Source organism: Schistocerca nitens, chromosome 4 (assembly GCF_023898315.1).
Source record: "Schistocerca nitens isolate TAMUIC-IGC-003100 chromosome 4, iqSchNite1.1, whole genome shotgun sequence".
Taxonomy (NCBI): domain Eukaryota; kingdom Metazoa; phylum Arthropoda; class Insecta; order Orthoptera; family Acrididae; genus Schistocerca; species Schistocerca nitens.
Window position 1 is genome coordinate 459690620 of NC_064617.1, and position 24890 is coordinate 459715509.

Sequence of the window (24890 nt, forward strand, 5' to 3'; positions counted from 1 at the left end):
CCTATAGTCAGATTTACATTGAGGTGACAAAAATAATGCGAGAATTCCTGATATCGTCCTTTTGTCGGGTGTAGTGCGCCGGCCGGAGTGGCCGAGTGGTTCTAGGCGCTTCAGTCTTGATCCACGCGACCGCTACGGTTGCAGGTTCGAATCCTGCCTCGGGCATGGATGTGTGTGATGCCCTTAGGTTAGTTAGGTTTAAGTAGTTCTAAGTACTAGGGGACTGATGACCTCAGATGTTAAGTCCCATAGTGCTCAGAGGCATTTGAACCACTTTTAAGTTCTAGGGTACTGATGACCTCAGATGTTGAGTTCAAAAATGGTTCAAATGGCTCTGAGCACTATGGGACTTTCCTTCTGAGATCATCAGTCCCATAGAACTTAGAACTACTTAAACCTAACTAACCTAAGGACATCACACACATCCATGCCCGAGGCAGGATTCTAACCGGCGACCGTAGCGGTCGCGCGGTTCCAGACTGTAGCGCCTAGAACCGCTCGGCCACTCCGGCCGGCAGATGTTAAGTCCCATAGTGCTCAGAGCCATCTGAACCATTTTGAAGCGGTGTAGTGCAGCAACTTGACGTGGCATGGACTCGACAAGTCTTTGGAAGTTCCCCTGCAGAAATATTGAGCCATGCTGCCTCTAAGCCACCCATAATTGCGAAAGTGTTGTCGCTGCACAGGACAAACCACCTCTCGATTATGTCCCATGGGATTCATGTCGCATGCTCGAATAGTCCACAATATTTTTCAAAGCAGTCGCATTGTCATCCACAAAAATTCCATCTTTGTTTCGGAACATGAAGACCATGGATGGTTCCAAATGGCCTCCAAGCAGCCGAACATAACCATTTCTATTTAATGATGGGTTCAGGTGGAACAAAAGATCCAGTCGATTCCATATAAACAAAAATGGTTCAAATGGCTCTGAGCACTATGGGACTAAACTACTGTGGTCATCAGTCCCCTAGAACTTAGAACTACTTAAACCTAACTAACCTAAGGACATCACACACATCCATGCCCGAGGCAGGATTCGAACCTGCGACCGTAGCAGTCGCGCGGTTCCGGACTGCGCGCCTAGAACCGCTAGACCACGGCGGCCGGCTCCATGTAAACACAGACCATATAGTTATGGAGTCACCTCCAGCTTGCACAGTGCCCTGTTGACAACCGGGGGCCATGGTTTCGTGGGGTCTGCGCCACACTTGAACTCTACCATCAGCTCTTGCCCACCGAAATCGGGACACATTTGATCAGACCACGATTTTCCAGTCTGCTTAGGACCAACCGATATGGTCGCGAACACAGGAGAGGAGCTGCAGGTGATGTGGTACTGCCAGCAAAGGCACTCGCGTCGGTCGTCTGATCAAGCCACATTTCGCCGCATTATCCTAGCGGATTCGTTCGCCTTACATTCCGCGTTGATTTCTGCGGTTATTTCACACAATGTTACTAGTCTGTTAGCAGTGAGAACCCTTCTCAAACGCCGTTGTTCTCGGTCGTTAAGTGATGGCAGTTAGCCACTGCGTTTCTGTGGTTAGAGGTACTGATCTCGGAATATTGAATTCCTTAATGATTTCCGAAATGGAATTTCCCATGCATTGCATGTAGCTCCAACTACCATTCCGCGTTCCGAGTCTGTTAATTCCCGTCGTCCGACTATAATCAAGTCGGAAACCTTTTCACATGAATCACACGAGTGCAGAAGTCAGCTCCGCCAAAGCGCAGCCCTTTTATACCTTGTATACGCCATACGACCGCCACCTGTGCGTGTGCATATCGTCATCCCACGGCTTCTGTCACCTCAGTGTAAAAAGTATTGGGCACATGACAGCTAGTAGCCTGAACTTTTTGCCACCAGCAATAAACCGTTGGGAACCTGATATTGTTGACTCCCACTGTGATGTCACTTCCACTGCGCAAGCATTCTGTAGGCGAGTTCTCAAATGGGGAACTTATCCTGACACAATTTCGTGTGTTTCAAGAAAAAAAAAACGTAACACCAGCCCTAATTAAAATTAAGAACACTTTTTTACGTGCTTAGAGGCACCACAGATATACGAATTTCAGAATTTCCACTTAAGTTTTGTACGAGGGAGAGACTGCGACATTATATATGCAGTTGGCTGCCTCCACAAATGATGATTCTATCAAAATTAATAATGTTCTTAGCCGGCCGCTGTGGCCGAGCGGTTCTAGACGCTTCAGTCCGAAACCGCGCTGCTGCTACGGTCGCAGGTTCGAATCCTGCCTCGGGCATGGATGTGTCTGATGTCGTTAGGTTAGTTAGGTTTAAGTAGTTCTAAGTTTAGCGGACTGATGTCCTCAGATGTTAAGTCCCATAGAGCTTAGAGCCATTTGAACCATTTTTGAATAATATTCATATATTTCAAACGGAATAACGATAAGGTTCATTCAAGAGTTAAACCAGTTAATCAAAACACGGATTGATTCAATTAGAACAAAGGTGTGCATTTCTCTTACCCACAACTGTCAATACAGTTTACAGTAACAACATTAACATATGTCTACTCCATGCTACATTGATGAACAATCACAGAGAAATGTGCCGTAAGATGTTTACTACCTTCTGTAAGTCGTTCGTAATGGAAAAGAACGTGCCCTAGAAGAGATATCTTTCACACCAACGTAGATCAACAAGTGTTCATAGCTCTTAAGGTATGCGTTTGAGAACCCATGTTTAATAGACGTTTTTCTTATTTTGATCCATATTGAAATTGGGAATACTTTTCTGTAAAAAGAGTCGAAACTCTAGTTTCCCACATTAAGTCCAGCACCTAGCGTGCTTAATAAAAGTTAAAATCCGTAGACAGACTTGAGAGTCCCCATAGAAAGTAGTCACACTTTAGTATTACCAATCTCAGAACTGAATCTCAAAATAAATAAAAGTTCGTTAAATCACAAAATAAATGTAGGTTTCAAGCGTGGTTAACTCTCGAAAAATTACGAATTGTTGTCCAGCATTCACTGCTGATAAATAGTACCATGTTATCATAACCGCACACGAGAAACCCACGAAATATTCTCGAAGTCCGAACCGCCTCTCACCGCGCGGGATTAGCCGAGCGGTCTCAGGCGCTGCAGTCATGGACTGTGCGGCTGGTCCCGGCGGAGGTTCGAGTCCTCCCTCGGGCCTGGGTGTGTGTGTGTTTATCCTTAGGATAATTTAGGTTAGGTAGTGTGTAACCTTAAGGACTGGTGACCTTAGTAGTTAAGTCCAATAAGATTTCACACACATTTGAACACCGAACCGCCTCTAGTCACCGAAAAACTTGCAGCTGGTGAGAGCATTCTGTGTTCAACCCGAAACGTGGGGCCAAACAGTTGCTCAAACGACAAGGACCTGCCCCGTATGTGGTTCCAAAATCAAGGATCCTACACCAGCCTCTGGATGGCCTTACGTAGCCTGAGGTGGACGTTGCCCAGTGACCAAGCGTTATGCTCAAACTATAAACATGTACAGTTCATCGCATTCTACATCACAGCAAGAGCAAAACAGATAACATGTGCAGATGCACGTTTCGAGTTGATCAAAATCAGCCGTTGAGATAAATAGTTCGCTCATAAATAACAAAACAGTTAATCTCTATGGTTTCACATTTTCGTTTTGACTAACTATGCCTAAAAGTCATTTTCACTTGAAGTTAGCTGTTGTTTCTGCTGGTACCATGATAGATTCACTACAATTGGAATTTTTGTCGGTTTTGCATGAGAACATGAAAATCGCATAGAATTAAATTTAAAAACAACAATAAATATGTATTGGTGTATCTGCTTTGAATTACTTCGGTCTTACACTGAATTAGTGACGATGCATTATTTAACTGCAGACAAAAGTGTGTATATATCTAAATGTGTCGCCACGAGCTCCTTAAACTGACGCTTTGATCACTGCTGTATCGTTTTTTTTTTTTTATTAAACTGTTACTAATTTATAAAAGTTTGTCTGTTACATGTGTAATGCCACTGTACTTTTAAACTTCATACTTGTTATGAATTAGATATTGACACAAGAGGGGAAAAAGCGCCGTTTTCAGAAACTTGCACGTAGCAAACGCAATGTGGTAAGTATATCTGGAAAAAATCCGTTACTGAGCGAGATGCTTTGGTAGACAACGAAGAAAAAATTATTTCTTTCAGTTCAGTAGTTTTGGAGATCTAAGTCCGAAGCTGTTTGTGGACGTGAAAATTTCACACAGTAAAAATAAATAAATAAATACTACAACACTGGACCCAATTAGAATGAAGAATAGATATTTGATATCATTAGCGATAGTACAGAGATCCATACTATATGTGAATTTCAGACGTCTTACGGAAGAGATACGGGCTTTAAAGCCATTTTTTTGTCGCCGCAGAAAGATGGAGCACAGTGGCGTCTGCCTGCAGACGTTGCTTGCCGCGACAACGTCGCAGCTTTGGACCTTAAACGTCACACGTCAAAATCATATGTTAACTGCTTTTAGTTTATTCTTATTTTAGCTGACGTGAATACATACTGTTGCTAAATGCACAAGGACATTTGACTTGATCTAAACTCGTGTTAGTACCTCACTAAAAGAAGTCGATACATGCGTAAGCAAAGATTATTTTAATATTCCATCGCTAATTCACTTCTTTGCATTGATGGCATCACTACTGGAATTTAAAGAATCCATTAATGCAGAAATCACGCGCGCTGTTGTCAGCCTCCGCCGTTCTGTTGAAGAGGTCCAATAGAGTGATAACACTGGCAATGATGTCGGGTCTGCTAATAGCGAGGCCCACGAGAGAGACAGGCCGTGGCGCTTACGTCACAGCATATGACACTAAGGGTCTTACGAGCGCCAGCAGCCATCTCTGGCGGGGAGCGAGTAACTATTTCAGACGAATTTAGTAATTCTTGGGTTCTTTGGGGAAGGAGACTAGACATCGAGGTCATCGGATTAGGGAAGGAGGGGGAAGGAAGTCGGCCGTGCCCTTTCATAGGAACCATCCCGGCATTTGCCTGGAGCGATTTAGGGAAATCACGGAAAACCTACATCAGGATGGCCGGACGCGGGATTGAACCGTCGTCCTCCCGAATGCGAGTCCACTGTCTAACCACTGCGCCACCTCGCTCGGTCTTAGTAATTCTTGACTGCGTGTTTAAGTGTTTGGAAGTTCTCGATAGCACACGATAAAACTTTTCAACTACATAACTTTTCAATTAAATTTTGATTTCCCGTGTGCTCTGGATGGAGCCGAACGTTCACGAAGTGTGGCAGACAAGCCGACTAGTGTGACGTCACAAGGGCCCGTATTTCTAAGGGGGAATGACAACGACCACCAGCTCAAAGCCAAACAAAATAAGGACGTGCCAAATCGCGGAGAACAATTCCTTTCCCCAGCATGTCTTCGGGCATTTTGCACAGCACCTTAACAGAAATTTGGAATAATATTAGGCTTTATTTACTCAAAATAATCCATGTTTTAAGCCCCAGATGTCTGTTATAAGCACTTCTCCGGCAGACGTCTGCGGTTTTGCCGATTTAACCGTCAACCTTTGTGGCCCTACACTGCTGTGTTTGATCTCATGGTTGAAATACTACTCCCATGTTTCACTGTAAGAGAGAAGTTAATGAAAGAACGCCTCCCCTTGTTTAGGAAATTGTTTGTGAGGCTGTTGACAAATTTTCCTCAGTGTCCACTTACAATTAAGCATAAGGTGACGAAGCACCCACGTTACAAAGTTTGTCGAAGAACAAGTCCTCGTAGACAAGAGTCTGAATATTGTCACGGTCTGTTGCTCGACGATTCGAAGTATGAGTTGTTAAGTGCCTTCCAAATACTCGTGACGAACATTATTCCACCACCCGGATACGAACTGACTACTGTTGTTCCGCGTGTTTGCGGTCTTGACTATCGAGGAGCGCCGTTTGAAAGGGAAGAGGAACAATTTGTTGCATGACACCAGGCGTCTGAGTACATATGGACGCATGATGTCATTGTGTTAGTTGCTGTTACATTCCAGGTCAAAGCGCTGTGCCCTTGTCTCATACAGAGTTACTTATATAATTAGAAATCATTTTAATAATGGAAAATCCAGGATGGAATGTAACAATATTATGAAAAAGATAGTTGTTGGTCAACATACAGCGGAGATGCTGAGTCGCAGATAAAATGGTTCAAATGGCTCTGAGCACTATGAGACTTAACATCTGAGATCATCAGTCCCCTAGAACTTACAACTACTTAAACCTAACTAACCTAAGAACATCACACACATCCATGCCCGAGGCAGGATTTGAACCTGCGACCGTAGTAGTCGCCCGGTTCCGGACTGAGTCGCAGATAGGCACAACAAAAAGACTGTTAGATAATGAGTTTTCGTCCAAAAAGACCTTCGTCAGAGACATAAGATACACACACACACACACACACAAACACACAAACGCAACTCACGCACACATGACCGCAATCTCTGGCTGCTGTGGCCTCAACAGCCAGAGACTGTAGTCGTCTGTCTGTGAGCTGGGTTTATGTACTAACTCCGATGAACCCCTTGTTGGCCGAAACCTCCTTTTCTGACAATCTTTTTTGTTGTGACTATCTGCGACTCAGCATCTCATATGGTGAGTAGCAACTATCCTTTTCATAATATTGTTCGAAATTATTTTACGTCTTCTGTTTTAATTGCGTAGCTCAGCAAGGGAACTAATAACACTTCTAAAAAAATAGTCAAAAATTATATCCTGAAGCATTATGCAAATCATAAGCTTACAAGATAAAATATTAGTCACCCACTCAAAACAGCCAACTGGTCGCTTTGGAGCGCTGTAGATTGTGTAGAACTGACACCATGTGATCATGTGATTCTTCACCGCTGATGTAAGTCATGCCAGCGATGTAGTGTTTGTGTGTGTCACTGTTGAACTGAATCAGATCGGTAATATGGGTAGACGTTGAGACATCACAAACCGGTAGAAGGGGCTATCGTGTTTGGTAGTGCTGATGACTGTTGAAATTGCCCGATTTATCGGTGTATCAACGCGGACCGTCCGATTTGTATATAAGAAATGGTGTACTACTCATAACCATGGACACAGCGTAAGAACAGTGTTGGTAAAAGGATCCTACTTAACAGGAGCCAGAGATGGGTCTCACATATCGTCAATGGCAATTCGTTTCAAACATGACACGAAATGTTGCTGCCAGTAAAGTAGGTCGGTCTAAACCATTTTCCGAGCGAAAACTGCGAAGGTTCAAATGGCTCTGAGCACTATGAGACTTAACATCTGAGGTCATCAGTCCCCTAGAACTTAGAACTAGTTAAACCTAACTAACCTAAGGACATCACTCACATCCATGCCCGAGGCAGGGTTCGAACCTGCGACCGTAGCGGTCACGCGGTTCCAGACTGAAGCGCCTAGAGCCGCTCGGCCACTCTGGCCGGCAAACTGCCAAGGGAACAGCATGCAATGGATATCTGGAATCGGGTACCTCACAAAGCCCATTGCTCACAGCGGCACACGAATCTGCACTTCAGTGGACCAAGCAACACAGAAACTGGACATTAGCTGACTAGAGGTGTATAGCGAGGTCCAAAGAGGGGCGGTGTTGTTTTTCTACAAATACTGTAATGCATCAAGTGCGCTGGTGGCCCAATGAGGCAGGGTATGGATCTTCAGTTCACATCGAAGGTAGTTCTGTAATGTTTTGGGGGTATTTTTCATACCGTGATTTGGGTCCATTGCGTTTACAGTTTAAATAAACACGGAAACTCATCTCAACATTGCGGGTGACCGTGTGCTGCCCTTTCTTTTCAATCTTCGCCACGAGTAAGCTGTGTATATTCCCTTCTTCCAAGACGAAAATAGCTGCGATTACAGTGCAGCACACATACGTTCCTGGTTTGACGAACACAAAGGCACACTATCTCATCTGGACTGTCGTGGTGAATCACAGAGGATGTGCCTGGGACTATCTGGAACGCCTGGTGTAACGTAGCAATCAACATCAATACTATTTGATATCTCGATGGGATCCATTCGTTGAGTGAATTCAACTGGGTATTGCCCATCAGGAGAAAGTTATGGTATATCTTGCTTGCCGAACTGAAGGCATAATAAAGTCTAAGGACGGTGGTACACGGTGATAGTGTGATGTCTTCTGGGGCTGACCAGTTTTTTTTTTTATTCGGAGTGCTAATTTTCGGCTTAATAAAATTTGCAAGTCAAGAAACTAACCGAAACTGATATGACTAGTCACAATGAGCATTTCTCACCCAGTTGTTGTTGTGGTCTTCAGTCCAGAGACTGGTTTGATGCAGCTCTCCATGCTACTCTATCCTGTGCAAGCTTCTTCATCTCCCAGTACCTACTGCAACCTACATCCTTCTGAATCTCTTTAGTATATTCATCTCTTGGTCTCCCTCTACGATTTTTACCCTCCACGTTGCCCTCCAATACTAAATTGGTGATCCCTTGATGCGACACAATGTGTCCTACCAATCGATTCCTTCTCCTAGTCAAGTTGTGCCACAAAATTCTCTTCTCCCCAATTCTATTCAGTACTTCATCATTAGTTATGTGATCTACCCATCTAATCTTCAGCATTCTTCTGTAACACCACATTTCGAAAGCTTCTATTCTCTTGTTGTCTAAACTATTTATCGTCAACGTTTCACTTCCATATATCGCTACACTCCATGCAAATACTTTCAGAAAAGACTTCCTGACTTAAATCTATACTCGATGTTAAAAAATTTCTTTTCTTCAGAAACGCTTTCCTTACCACTGCCAGTCTACATTTTATATCCTCTCTACTTCGACCATCATTAGTTATTTTGCTCCCCAAATAGCAAAACTCATTTACTACTTTAAGCGTCTCACTTCCTAATCTAATACCCTCAGCATCACCCGATTCGATTCGAATACATTCCGTTATCCTCGTCTTGCTTTTGTTGATGTTCATCTTATATCCTCCTTTCAAGACAATGTCTATTCCGTTCAACTGCTCTTCCAGGTCCTTTGCTGTCTCTGACAGAATTACAATGTCATCGGTGAACCTTAAAGTTTTAATTTCTTCTCCATGGATTTTAATTCCTACTCCGAATTTTTCTTTTGTTTCCTTTACTGCTTGCTTAATATACAGATTGAATAGCATCGGGGAGCGGCTACAAACCTGTCTCACTCCCTTCCCAACCACTGCTTCCCTTTCATGCCACCGAGCGAGGTGGCGCAGTGGTTAGACACTGGACTCGCATTCGGAAGGACGACGGTTCAATCCCGCGTCCGGCCATCCTGATTTAGGTTTTCCGTGATTTCCCTAAATCGCTCCAGGCAAATGCCGGGTTGGTTCCTTTCAAAGGGCACGGCCGACTTCCTTCCCTAATCCGATGAGACCGATGACCTCGCTGTCTGGTCTCCTTCCCCAAACCAACCAACCAACCAACCCTTTCATGCCCCTCGACTCTTACAACTGCCATCTGGTTTCTGTACAAATTGTAAATGGCCTTTCGCTCTCTGTATTTCACCCCTGCCACCTTCATAATTTGAAAGAGAGTATTCCAGTCAACATTGTCAAAAGCTTTCTCTAAGTCTACAAAAGCTAGAAACGTAGGTTTGTCTTTCCTTAATCGTTGTTCTAAGATAAGTCGTAGGGTCAGTATTGCCTAGCGTGTTCCAACATTTCTACGGAATCCAAACTGATCTTCCCCGATGTCAGCTTCTACCAGTTTTTTCCATTCGTCTGTAAAGAATTCACGTTAGTATTTTGCAGCCGTGGCTTATTAAACTAATAGTTCGGTAATTTTCACATCTGTCAACCCCTGCTTTCTTTGGGATTGGAAATACTGTATTCTTCTTGAAGTCTGAGGGAATTTCGCCTGTCTCATACATCTTGCTCACCAGATGGTAGAGTTTTGTCAGGGCTGGCTCTCCCAAGGCTACCAGTAGTTCTAATGGAATGTTATCTACTCCCGGGGCTCTTAGCCAGTATACTGGTGAATGTTCCTACTCGATAGAGGGACTTACTGTGCTAATTATGTAGTGAGTTAGACCACTGTTAAGTGTCGACACTTGTGCCTGCCACAGGTCCGGTGAGAAGGATGGCGCGGCACTCAGCTCGTGGGCGCGCTACCTGAAGAACAAGTATGGCAACCGCGGCAAGGACGGCAAGGATGGCGCCTCCGGCAGCGGATCCTCTCTGGCCTCTGGCGCCGGATCCTCCACGTCGGCGTCCCGACGCCTCTCCCTCGGCCTGCCACTCCGACACAATTCGGCCAGCATTGAAAGCTCTGACGACGATCAAAAAAACCCGGCAGGCTCCCCCACTTCCCCTACAGCAGCAGGTAAGTGAAATGGCCACCAACTGACTACATTATGTGTAAATGCTCCAGCGGTCATCACGAACTGTTCGATGATACTATGAAGCCACATACCACATGTCTTTATCTTCATATTCAGTATCTAGTACTCCGTAAAACTTACATTTCTCTTCTTGCTTTCTTTTTTCCTATTTATTAATGTTGCTTTTTCTCAGTGATGGACTTCCAACCATGTAATTCTTGAACTCTTCATTTTTATAACTTCTTAGCTTAAAAACAGAGTTTAAAGAGTTCCTCTTCGTTTGTTATAAATCTATAACAAATCCTCTCTTCTGCTATCTTTTTTTTTTCTTTCTGACACTCAATTTACAGTTACGTCTGCGTTCCTGGAATACCCGAATATTTACGAAGGCGAGAAGTTCCTGGCCTGGCGTTGAAATCTGTGAAATTTCTTTTCATTATGTTGCACAATGCCAACGACCTTACCGCAGTGCTAACACCGATTCCCGTCAGATCACCGAAGTTAAGCGCTGTCGGGCTGGGCTAGCACTTGGATGGGTGACCATCCTGTCTGCCGTGCGCTGTTGGCAAGCGGGGTGCACTCAGCCCTTGTGTGGCAAACTGAGGAGCCACTTGCTTGAGAAGTAGCGGCTCCGACCTCGGAAACTGTCATACGGCCTCGAGAGCGGTATGTTGACAACATGCCCCTCCATATGCGCATCCAATAACGCCTATGGTTGAGGATGACACGGCGGCCGGTCGGTACCGTTGGGCCTTCATGGCCTGTTCCGAAGGAGTTTTTTTATGTTGCACAATAACGATGTAGGATTTGACAAAAAGCTCATCAATGACCGCATCTCATCTGTAAGCCGGCCGCGGTGGTCTAGCGGTTCTAGACGCTCAGTCCGGAACCGCGCGACTGCTACGGTCGCAGGTTCGAATCCTGCCTCGGGCATGGATGTGTGTGATGTCCTTAGGTTAGTTAGGCTTAAGTAGTTCTAAGTTCTAGGGGACTGATGACCACAGATATTAAGTCCCATAGTGCTCAGAGCCATTTCATCTGTAAAGTAGGACGCAGAAGGTTGTAGAATAGAGTCAACAAAATTTGAATCTGACAACAGTCATGTAAAGTATGGGGCGGTACAGGGTTTTGTTCTCGGTCCGTTACTTTTCTTGATTCATATTAAATCTTCTACTGAATGAGAATAGTTTAACGCTTAACTCCAACTAAAAGCAACATATTCAGTTGCTAACACGAAACTTCCAAAAACCGCCAGTCAATGAAGTGGACCATTTGAAATTCTTAGGACTGAGGGTAAATGCAAACCTTTCTTGGTAGTACCACACTGAAGATCTTATACAGGAACTGAATGCTGCTAAATTAAATAGAAGAGTAATCTCCACTGTCTCTGACATTGAAACTTGAAGTGTTTTTTAGTTTTTTTACTTTCACTCTATTATCTTCAGTATCAAATTCTGGGACAACTCTGTGCATTAATTAAGGGCTGCAAAATAGTAATAGCACAATACTGTGTATCAGAACATAAAAAAGTACTTTTAAAAGGGAAAAGCTGTGGAATCTGAAGTATATATTGTTGGGAACAGCTATGCTATTTACCAGGCTCGACACCTTTGACTTGCACACGTTCTCGATCATAAGAACTTTGGGTCATGAAAATCATTAGAGTCCAATGAAATGATCATTACAGCTTTAGAGTCGTACTTTTCCATAACTTACAGAATCGCATTTCAGGGGTGAAAGCAACTCACAGAAAAAAAATGCTTAAAATGTGTTGACCTAAATGTAACAATGTTTAAAAATCAGTGTATTTTATATAAAAAAATAACAAATTTTCCCCACCAGTCCGAGAACTTTCCACCTGACTCCCTAAAGAATTTCTCAATGTTGCCTTATTTTAAATTTTATCGGTGAACTTGTCTCTGCCTTACATCCCCCAAATATGTTCTGCCAAATACTGGGTGGCAGTTCCTTTACTGTGATCGTGTGCTGCGTACTGGGCTCCTCTCTAGCTTAAGTCCACAAACAACTAATGGTCGCATTTACGAACCTTGAGCGTTAGCGCCCATAACTCAGCTGTTGTCGTTCCTCGTGGTAGAACTCTACTTTAACAATGGACTGCTCCATTTTCTTTTGGCTCCTCTAGTGGCGTGATGCAGTACTACGGCGAAGTGATTTCAGTGCGCAGGCTTCCAGGACTGCAGACATGTCCATGCAAACAAACAAGGAACAAATGATGTAACTTTATTTTTTTCGAGATGATAGTTAACAGTCTATGACTATCCTTTGCAGCTACTGCTAGCCTGTTACTCGGTGGAATCCTGAGAAACTTATAGTAGCAACAGGTTAACAGTTATGAGTCAATCCCCTAAGCACAGTGTTGGCATGTTGCGACAGGTTTCGCAGCGGCGGCAGGTACCTCCCCTAGGAGCCAGTACCTGCAGAAACGCCGCCAGCTGTTTAAGATCGGAAGTCGGGGGAGCGAGCCCGGAAACTTCACGTGGCCTCGCGGCATTGCCGTCGGCCCGGACAACAGTATCGTCGTAGCAGACTCGAGCAACCACCGCGTACAGGTCTTCGACGCCAATGGAACTTTCGTCAAGGAGTTTGGCAGCTACGGCAGCGGTGAGGGCGAATTCGATTGCCTCGCCGGAGTCGCTGTCAACCGTATCGGCCAGTTCATCATCGCAGACAGATACAACCATCGCATCCAGGTAGGTAACATTAAGTACCGATGTACCTCTAGCTCTGCAGATGTTTCAGACTAATTCTCGCGCGATTAAAGGTCCATTCGCACTTGACAGAACGGAATTGAACAGAATGTCGAAACATTACAAAATGCATCTCATATGCCAGTATTCACACAGGCCGTCAAAGGAACAGAACGGGAGGTCAGATCAAGGTTACTCAGAAAGAAAGTTTTCACGTAGATGTTGGTGTACGGAACGATGTCGTCTGTTAACATCAGAAGTGCTTTTGAATCTTCTTAATCTTTATTATTTTGGTTTAGGACAAGAGGGATATTCGTTAATTGTGATGTTATGTTCCGACTTCTTGTATCACAAACGGTATTTCATAACCTCACTTCGAGCATTAAGTAGTGGGTTAAGCAAAGTTCCGTTGTGTTCAAGCCCAAACTAGTGTGAACACACCACCATTTGACAGTGGAATCGCATGTCATACCATTTCGTTCCATCAACATCTAGTGTGAATCGACCTTAATACTGAAAATGTTATTATTTTGCACTCAGTGCAAATTGCACTTATGGGACGCTAGTTGCAGTTCCTAGTCATATTTCATTATACTGTAGCGACCGCTACTCACGTCGACTACTGTGTTCTCACACGTTAGTCCCGTTCGCGCCTTCCATAGGAATCGTTAGCGCTAGGATTTCACCCGGAACAAGTCCTCCCACTCATCCCCGCTTTTCCCGGTCTTTGTTCGGCGCCTGGGCATAGTTTCTGTTGACCCACGTAGTTTACCGAGTTCGGCTACACTTGGAGTGAATGTTAAACTAATATCTTGCTAGGTCTTAAATTTTGCCAGGTAGTTAAAAGACACGTTACAAAAAACGTGTAAAATTGGCCTCCGCTGTGCCAGGTATTTCCACAGCAAACATAAGAGAAAACAATTTAGCACAGAATTCTTTAAATACGAGAACTCAGTATTCAGATGAATAGCCTATGAAGAAACATACTTCTATGTGAGGAAAAGCACCCAAAGCTACTAAAACAGGATAAACCTACCCTCAAAGAATAATTTGCTTGGAGAAAGAAGAACCACAGTATACTTGATACTTAAGTTTCACAACTCAGACAGTATATGTGAAACAAGCACCAATGTTCACAATACTTCCAGAGGGTATCAAAATTACTTTGTTCTTGCTAGATCGATCCAAGCTGTATTTGCGTGCTATTCACTGAATAGTTTTGCTGAAAAGTTTTAGGGGTGAAAGAAGAACTAGCACAGCATGAAGGACGCTTTACAGCCGTGAAACACCGCAGCATTTATTTCCTCCATAACTGCTCTGTGACAAACATACACATCACATTATTATTTTATTAAAATGGTTTGAATGACATTTACGAAATTAATCAATCCTTTGGTTAAAAACAGACAGGACAAAGAATAACGACACATTATTTTCCTGAGACGTTTGCAACAGCATATAGGTCACTAATCACGCAGAAATAGCCACAATTCTTTGTAACCTCGTTTATAATGCGCAGGTATGGCATTGGAAGAATTTACAAGTTAAAATTCACCCATTACCCATGCAAATACTAACGAAATATGTCATACAAGCAAATATCTTACTGCTTTCATTAGGCATTTCTACTTTATGACATTCTTATATTCTTTAATTTTCGTGAGCTACTATGAGGACATACATAAACAAAACAACTTTCACTTATTTCTATATAACGTTGATTTTAGACAACAGAGTTATTCTACTGCATTCCTGGCTTTACTATCGACATGAAAGATTCAAGACCATTGTTTTCGCATTGTGTGTTTGCTCTGCTGTTTTCCTCAAATAAACGTATTATAATAAGTGAATTAGTTAATGAAAATTTGTCCTTATCGCCCTTCAATAACATAACGTTATTTTTTGTTTTCTATTGCTGGCGATGCTTTCAATTCTCTATAAATATTTTTATTTCTTTGATAATGCAGATTCATATTAAATTACTATCCAGAAAAACTTAAATTTCTTATCGTTACTCAATTTCATCACAGTCTAACATGTGTTGGACTGTGACGATAACAACTTTGTTGTAGCTTCAAGTTTGCGGAACTGGCGGCTGTTTAGGGGAGGGCCTTACGCTATGGATAGGCATGGAGGGGGGTGATTGGGCGGGACTTGTTCCGGGTGAAATCCTAGCGCTAAGGGCACGTGCCATCCATAGATACAGTTGTGTCTCAAATTCAGTGACTGCTCGGCAACAAATGAATGGCGTAAACCGCCAAATTTGAATCCGCCGCTTGCAGCGCTGAAGAATGTTGTTTCCTACTCCTTGGAGTTATAACTTTTGTTTTTTTGTTCATTCTGTTCCTTGGTTACTGTTTTTGTTGTTTACAAGTTACCTATATAGCAACTGTGCTTCTTTTTCTGTAATACCAAGTAATAAACCATTCAAGTATATTCTCAGTGCGTGTTTGAATATTTATGAAGTACGGGTAGCTCTATACGACGAATATATTCCCGTCAATACTGAATGTTTCAAAATGAATGTGGGAGTTTTGCAGCTTTATAGCATTTTTTACTTTCTGCTTCCAGTTACCATATGAGTAAAACATTAAATAAAAGAACAACTCGGTTCTGTTTGTGTACCTTGTGCAGACATGTGTACTGTTTCCTGTATCTGCCATTAGAAAATGCTAGTAGCATAGATGATGACTGGTTTATTTTACACTTTGCAAGGACTGACTCTCTTGTTACAGCACAAAATACATTTTGTATTAAGTTCCATTGTAACCCTTCAAGTATAATATCCATCAATGGTTTCATCAGCTTAAAGACATCGGCTGTCTCTACATAGGAAAGAGTACTCGACGACTAAGAGTGAATGAAGAACATGTTGAACGAGTGAGGGAGTCTCTAACATGTAGCCCCACGAAATCAGTTTGGAAAGTTAGTCATGAATTAGCAATTCCCGTGATATCTGTATGGAGACTTTTAAAGAAACACTTGCAAATATGTCCTTATCATTTGCAGTTGTCACGAGCTCTAAATACTGCAAACTACCATTTAAGTGACAACTTTGTAAAAAAAATGTTGCTGCATGATGATGAAGATATTCTAGAACATGTCGTCTACAGTGATGAGTCTACTTTTCACCTAAGTGGAAATGTGAACATACATAATGTGTGCATCAGGGGGTCAAAAAAATCCCCTCAAGGCGGCACAATTGCAACAAGACTCCCCTAAATTGAATATTTTTGTGCCATACCCTGGCACGCAGTTAGTGGGCCTTACTTTTTCTGTGAAACAACTGAAACTGGTGTTTCTTATTTTGATGTGCTAGAACTATGGATTTTGCCTAGAATGGAAGAAACTGAACCACAAAACTTTATTAGCAGCAATACGGTGCACCATCTCACTGGCATAATTCGGTATGTGACTGGTTAAATGACATTGTACTCAACTGCTGGATAGGACGCAAGGGGTTGTATGAAAGCTCATTTTGCATGACCTCCACATTCACTTGATCTGACGCTAATGTACTTTTACTTTTGGACATTCAAAAAGGATCATACGTATATACATCCACTACCAGCTGATATAGCTGACTGAACAAACGGATTTACGCAGTTGTTACAACTATTACTACAGACGCACTGATTAAGGTCTGGGAAGAAACCTCATATTGACTCAATGTGTGCCATGTGATTAAACACTTATAAGGAAAAAATATCGGAGTTACTCTTTCATTTGATGTATTATTTATAATTGTAAGTTGAGCGTAATAAATGTTCTTCCTCTTCTTTCTTGACTCTACAGCTTGGTCTTTTCTACAATTTCCTTCCATTTCTCTCGGTCCTTTGCCAATACTCTACAGTATCTATAGCCCATCTTCCTAAGATCTTCGATTACTCCATCTTCCCATCTGGCTCTTGGTCGACCACGTCCTCTCTGCCCTCCTGGCTTTCCTTGTGATAACCTTTTGGTACTTCTGTATCATTCATGAGCGCCACAGGTCCCACCCACCTCAGTCTGGATGATTTCACTATCCTTGTGATGGGTTGTTCTTTGTGCATGATATACATCTTATGGTTGTATCCCCTCCTCCCTCTTTCACAGATTGGGCCAATAATTCGTCTAAGTACCTTTCTTTCAAATGCATCTAGTATTTCAGTATCTTTAGTTGTTAATGTACAGGTTTCAGAGTCATATGTAAACACTGGCCGTGTAAGTGATTTGTAGATAGTTAATTTAGTGGTATGAGTCAGGAGCCTTGAGGACAAAAGTCTTGTTAGGTCAAAATAGGCTCTGTGGGCTAGTATTAATCTCTGCTTAAGTTCAAAGGAGGTATCCTTTAGGTGGGTAACTGTCGAGCTCAGGTACTTGAAATGTTCAACTCTCTCAAACATATAATTGCCCATTGTTATTGCATTTGGCATATTTTCTCTATGTGCTTTTCCAGCTACCATATATTTTGCTTTTTGTTCATTAATAGTTAACCCCATGTTCCTACTAGCCTGTTCGAGAGCCGTAAGTCTCTCTTCCATTGCTTTTTTGGGTTCTTGCTATTATATCTATGTCATCTGCATAGGTCAGTATCTGCACTTATTTATAGAAGATCATTCCTGTATTCAGAAGACTGGCATTTATCATCATCCACTCTAGGGTGGCATTAAAGAGAAGACATGCCTATGCATCCCCTTGTCGTACTCCGTTTTTAATACTCAATGTATTAGACATAATTCCTCCTATTCTTATACTACCTTGTATTTCGCTCATTGTCATTCTCACCAACCGTACCAACTATCTCGAGATTCCCAGGTCATCTAGAGCTTGATATAACTGCCCTCTATTTATGCTATCATAAGCTGCTTTGAAATCTATAAAGAGGTGATCCGTGCCAACCCCATATTCATTTGTTTTATCCAGGATTTGTCTTAAGGTGAATATTTGATCTATAATTGACTTCCTGGGGAGAAATCCGCATTGGTACAGCCCTGTCTCCCTCTGTATGATTGGGAGGATTCTGTCGAATAGTATATTGGAGACTATTTTATATCACAGATTAAGTAGTGTGATCCCTCTGTAATTGACATACTCCATCTGATCTCCTTTCTTATATATGGGAAAAATGATACCCTCTTTCCATTGTTGGGCCATTTTCTCCTCTTCCCATATTCTGGTGACCATTTTCAGAAGGCATCGTTCCAGCTCTCTAACTCCTTGCTTAAACAGTTATGCTGGAATACCATCTGCCCCTGCCAACTTGTTGTTTTTCAATTTCTTCATGGCAGTTTTCTCTTCTTCTATATTTGGTGGGCAATGTTGTTGTCTAGGTCCTCTCCCCCATTCATTTCTATCGGATTCCCTGGTACAGTTATTCTATGGTTGAGGAGGCTATGAACATACCTGCACGATCTTTCGCATATTCCATTCTCTTCACTTATTATATTCCCTGTCTCATCTTTTATTAAGCTTGTTGTACTACCAAGAGGCTTTCATGTCGCATTCACCTCTCTATAGAATTTTCTTATTTCGTTTTTGCTTCTTGTGAGCTCCATTTTTTTGACACTTGCTTTCATCCATTCTCCCTTTCTTCTTTGGTGAGTCCTCTTTTCAATCATCCGTTTTTCTTTGTATCTTCTGCCATCCTCCTCGTACAGTGATTGCAGTGTCCTTCTATATGCTTCGTTCTTTTCTTTAGTTGCTATTTCGCATTCAGTACCAAACCATGATGGTCTTACATGTCTTGTCCCAATTCCAAGTATCTGTTTTGCCAATGTCTCCACCATCTTTCTTTATTGCTTCCCACTGATCTTTGATGTTGTTATATTCTCAAACGTTTTCCGGAATCCAAGTTGTCTTCTCCTGATACTGTTCTCTAACTTCCACTGATGTTAAAGTCGTTATATTATATTTCTGTGCCCTGGGTCAGGATCCTTTTGCTGCGTTAGATATACTCGCCCTCACCCATGCCCATACCAGAAAGTGATCTGTATCTACGTTTGGTTCTCTGATTTTTGTCTCACATCTATCAACAAATGGTCGATCTGGTTTACCGAGTTTCCATTCGGTGAGGTCCATGTTCCCTTATGTATTTATTTATGTGGGAAGAGTGTTGATCCTTTTACCATATTTCTAAATGCTGCGAACAGTATAAGCCTTGTTCCATTCTCATTACTTCTTGCATCGTTTGCTGTGGGGGCCAATCATCGATATATAAATCTGTTCTTTCCCCACCTGAGCATTTAGGTCTCCGACTATTATTTTAATATCAGGCCCTGGGCACTCTCATATGCTCTTTCCAAAGATTCGTAGACTACTTCTTCTCTTCTTCTTCAGATTCTTCTGTGGGTGCATGGGCATTAATTATAGAATAGTTAAAGAATTTCCCCTTTATCCTGACTTGATAATCTTGGACTAATGGGTGTAAACCCTATTGCCAAAAGCTTTAATTGGTGATGTACAACAGATCCTGTCTCCAGCTCATGATTTCTTTCGCTGCAGCTATAGAATATATTCGCTTCTTTCTTTTCTAAAACTCCTCTCCCAGTCCATCTAATTTCTTGTAGTGCTATTATACTTTGCTTCAGATTCATTATTTGATCAAGCATTACTTTCAGTGCTCCAGGGCGATATAGGAATCTCACAATCCAAGTACTAATATATAGATCTGATCTATGCCTTATATTTATCTTCTTTCTTATTTTTCCTCCTTCATTTACTTGTATTCCATCCTCACTGTCCTTTTCCATGCCAGGTCCATCTTCCTTCATCTGTCCAGCTTTACTCTGTAGAAGTTTCGCAACAGTTGTTTTTCACAGAGTAGGCTGTCAACCCTGCATCCAACCCCTACCGGGTGACGGATGATTTTTTTATTCAGGGTTTTCTTCCCTTAGCCTTTGGAGACCCAACTCCCAACTGCAAAGCAGCAGTTGTTGTTTTACTAGTTTTGGTCCACCCCGGGTATTTTATTTCCCCGGTGTCCACCATATATGGTGAACGTTCCCCAATCCGCCACGTGGCGAGGTGCCTGATGGGAGAGTAGCAACTCCGCATTGGGCAATGAGTGTTACAAAGCCTTAAAAACCAGATATTCATTTTCAAACACTCAGCCAAGAACTGATCAAGTAAAGCTATTGGAGAAAGCTGACACTCCTTTTTTAATGGCATGTGCATGCCATATTGCTCCAACTATTAAGACTGCGTAGAAGAAAATGTTGCTAATGATTAGGGTGTTTTGTGGGAAGTCAAAATGTTCATTTCTTCTGTGCAGATGTATATGGTTTGAGTTATGTAAAGCATCGAAAAGTTGTCGGTCTACTAACAGTCTAACTATGAATGACAGTTGAAATTCTTTGAAATTACTGAGCAGATTCTCCATCTGTTAACTACATGTCACTTAGTATCCAGTGAACTAAAATAATTAGATATGGTTAAGAAATTTATGTTAGCAATAATCCTATCAGAGCAACAGTAAATTTTCCTAATTAATATATCTTTCAGCAAACTTTTTCTCACACACTAAGCACAATACTTATTCATTCTAGGTGAAATAACATTTATGTACAATAATCCAGTTGTGGCTATTGTGGCTACAAATGTTAACACTTCAATTTACATTTTCTTGCAGGTGATGGATCCAGCGGGACGTTTCCTTCGTGCCTTTGGAAGCCAAGGATCTTCAGATGGCCGTTTCAATTATCCTTGGGGAGTTACTACTGACGCCCTGGGTTTCATCTATGTCTGTGATAAGGAGAACCATCGTGTGCAGGTTTGTGTTGCTTTCCAGTGTTGCTCCAAATGGATCTTCCAATTTGTTGTGGAATGTAAGTGTAATAAATCTTTCTGACAGATAAAACTGTATTCTAAACTCTGACTCCAAACCATTAATCTGAAATAGCTCAGATTTATGGCTACAATAGGCTATTGGAACTGAAACTAGTGTAGCCATTAAGGTTCTTTCTCAAAGTGACAGACCGTAATACATTTATGAAGAAAATAGATTGCTGTATCACTCTATCTGTCAAGTCAAAAATAAATGCACTAACTAAGAAGTTAACAAAACTGTATTTATTATCATCTGCTCTTTAATTAGCCCTTAATGTGTTTAGTAAGTTCTCTTTCATTCAGCTGAATCAATGTAGCAGAACATAATATTCCCATCTGCGTATTTCACAGAAGCTGCATCGAATTACATGGATGATGATTGTGCTGACAATACAACCTATGGTTCACATCCACCTTAACATTTTCCCATGCCTCCCACTGTGTTGATATAAACTCACACTTTCCTCTCCACAGTCTCCCTAATCCTCAGGTCCATGTCTACCCCCTCCCTCCTTCAAAACAAATAAACAAAAATTAAGAACTTCATTCCTCCAACTCACTGCGCACCATATGCAACTGCTACTGCCAGCACCAGCCAGGTTCACAGGAACCACACTTCTAGTCCATTCCTTTGCTCCCTGTGTCTCTGAGGGGTCAGCCTCTCTTCCTTCTGCCTCTCTCCACTTCCTTGCTCATTCCTCATTCCTCATTCCACTGTATCTGACAAATCCACTCTCCACAAACCAGCTGCAGTGCCAGTACTTTGTAGCTGTCTCTCTCTCTCTCTCTCTCTCTCTCTCTCTCTCTCTCTCTCTCTCTCTCTCTTGTGTGTGTGTGTGTGTGTGTCTGTGTGTGTGTGTGTGTGTGTGAAACGCACCATCCACAAGTTCAGCAATAATTTTGAATGTTATTTATGTGCCTGTCATCCACTCAACACTTTAACTATACAGCAATTGGTTGATTTTACTCTGCCCACTATTTATTAATGAAATACAAAAACTTACAACCAAATTTTTTTTAAATAATGTTAATTTTGTGTGCTATACTAATATTATTAATCTAATATACAATTAGAAACAGTAAAGTTTGAACTCTGTTGCAGGTGTTCCAGTCAGATGGTACATTTGTAGGAAAGTTTGGATCTATTGGCAATAAACCTGGACAACTGGAGCATCCACATTATATTGCTGTATCCAACACTAATCGTGTTATTGTCAGTGATTCAAACAATCATCGTGTACAAATATTTGATGTCAATGGAAAAGTGGTGACTTCATTTGGAAATGAAGGTTCTGAAGATGGACAGTTCAAGTTCCCAAGGTAATGAAGATAAATTAAGTAGTCATTAATGACCAAATTCATGTTAAGAAAAAATTAGTTGTTCTTTACAGACTGTTTAAATCTAAGACATGAGCAGTTGGCTGCCCATGTCAAAATGTACTCACTCATATTTTTGTAGTCACACTCATTTAGTATACACAGATTTACTTCTGGAAAAATAGCAGCTGCTGAGAAATGTGGAATAGTTAATGAGAAGCATGAAACTTACTGATCACACACCATAACTCACTTAGTAGGTCCATAATAAAAGCACATAAATGCACAGAAAAAGAACATGCCACTTATGCCTTACATTTTGTCTTTATTGAAAACTACAAATATTACAATATTATTACTTGATTGCAACCACATCATCAGAGGCTAACTGAAGGTGTGGTGCCATCAAGAAAACTGCTGTGTCTGCTTACAGACAGGAAGAAAAAATTGTAATTTGGCACCACAGTAGAAAACTGTATATAAAACTGCATGGTCATTGCAATATGAGCTATTACTCTGAATTCTGTAGAAAAAGTATGTCTTTAATAATGTGCAAGGGCTTTGTACAGCAATATATGAATGAAATCATCAAATAGTAACAAAACATATTCCATGCTGTAAATATAGCCTGCCTACTGATATATTGTTGTAAATACTATATATATGCCCAAGCTATTATTTCCCCTAGCAGTGACACATGCTTGCTTTTGTACTTGGTGATGAGAACTGTATGAGAATAATTTCAAACAAAATAGAGAGTCAAGGCTAATTCATGTACTGAAATTTTACACTAGAGAAACTACTAACTGAGATTAGAATTCAAAGGTATCTCTCTCTCATGTTAATGTCTGGAAACTATGACCTATTTGTATTTCTCATCTGCTACCAGAAAAAATCAGTCAAGCTTCTCCTCAGACCAGCCAATGCACTTAGTTTATGAAACCAGTCTAACAGTCTTTCCACAATACCCAATTAAACACAATATCAGAAATTATATGAATCAGTAGACCACACAGATAATGCACTGCAACTACATACCAGTATTTACAAGTCTTCATGAGTGCTTCATGCATTGCAGGAATGCAAAAAGGGCCAAGTCATCTCGGCCAAGAGGCAGTCATCACAGTCACCGTGCAATTACAACTAAGTCCACTAAACCTGTAACCTCCAATACTTCTGTAATTTCTACATCTGCCCCCTCCACAATTGCCATTAAACAGGTACACCCTACTACTGAGGTAGGCAGGCATGGCGTGAATGCATGTTTTCTGTGGTTTTAGCCATGCAGTTCCCCTACATAATTCTGTAACATCTGATAAGTACACTATCACTGAACACTTCAGTAGGACTTTAGCCTTTTCTAAGCATTATTTTATGTTTATTGTGTTATATGCAGAATATCCTTATGTGTGTTCAAAGGGATTGAGCAGCAGACAATATCTCTGTAAAAGCAGAAGCTAAATATTTATTGGTAGTGAATCTGATAGGGAAATATAATGTTTAAATAGAATTTTGAACAATGAGTTCATACAATTTTGAACAATTTAATCTTCACTTAACTGATTGGCATAATTAAAAACTGTAATTTAAAAATTTGGGAAACTATTGATTCACATTTGAATTTTTTCTGTGCACTGGACACTATCAAAGAAGCAGCTAACAATATACAAAAATGAATATACATTAAATGTCACTGGATAAAATTAATGTAATGATTCCTCAGCAATTGGAAACACATTTGCAAGTTACTTGACATAAATTTTTCTAGCATAATTAGAATCTACATAAAAGTTTCCATCACAATTTATCTGAGAATATTAAAGAATTACTTAATTCAAAGGTAAAAACCAGTGGCTAAAAAAACACATTTTAAAAAATTCCTCTAAACAGCTAAGCCATCTCTACAACAAAACTGAAAGAAAGTTTGTTTTGAGACATGCAGAACAGCAGAAAAGCTAAGTCAATCAATTACAATAAGCAATCTAATGCATATATAAACTGAGGAAACTAAGCTGTAATGCAACACAAACATTAAGAGCGATAAATGAAACAGGTTAGTTTCTCTTTCAGTTCATCGGTAACAATATTTCTATAGCTGTTCAAGGAACTGCAATTTTGTGAAACTCTTACATGCATCAGCTTAAAAAATTACTTTACTCATAATTAGTGTGTTTGATAAATATCTCTTACACATCCCACATAACTCAAATGTTTGACAAGTAATGACCATTTTCAGGAAAATTATAATTCTGAGAATGGTGTTTTCCATGATGGCAATGTTTTATAAAACATTCTCAGACTTCCTGTTCTGGATAAAACCTCAAGCTTTTAAAGTTTACCTCCATCATCTTCGTCAGACGCAACTGACTGGCAAGACTGCTGGTGTGGTGACCTTATATGGCCCAAAGACTGCTTCTGATTGGTCAGTAATTACATCATCCCATCGCAGATGGTGTCAGCATCTGTGCTGGTGGGGTCACAACTCCTGCCATACCATAAACATTCCAATGAATGTCTCTGGCTCTTCTCTGGATTAAGAGCTCACTTCCATGCACTAGTAAGATTATATCTGCTGTCACAGTTGAAGATTTTCTCAGCTACATACTTGGATTCCATAATTAAAGAGGCTGTACAAATAAGAATGTGTGAGAAAATCTTTAACTGTTCCATTGGATATAATCATAGCAGTGCATGGAAGCGAGCTCTCGATTCGGAGAAGAGC

At 41.2% G+C, this 24890-nt stretch overlaps 1 protein-coding gene across 5 annotated transcripts in view; it reads left to right on the forward strand.

The window, feature by feature from the left end:
* Positions 1 to 24890, forward strand: part of LOC126253014 (hornerin) — a 295500-nt gene that overhangs the window by 262644 nt on the left and 7966 nt on the right. For 3 of the 5 annotated variants that reach the window (XM_049954067.1, XM_049954069.1, XM_049954068.1), the window contains 5 exons: positions 10083 to 10339; positions 12732 to 13048; positions 20655 to 20795; positions 21954 to 22171; positions 23247 to 23406. In XM_049954067.1, the coding sequence (XP_049810024.1) occupies positions 10083 to 10339; positions 12732 to 13048; positions 20655 to 20795; positions 21954 to 22171; positions 23247 to 23406 (1093 nt within the window). The remainder of the gene's footprint in view (positions 1 to 10082; positions 10340 to 12731; positions 13049 to 20654; positions 20796 to 21953; positions 22172 to 23246; positions 23407 to 24890) is intronic. The other 2 variants (XM_049954070.1, XM_049954071.1) reach the window with 2 other exon arrangements.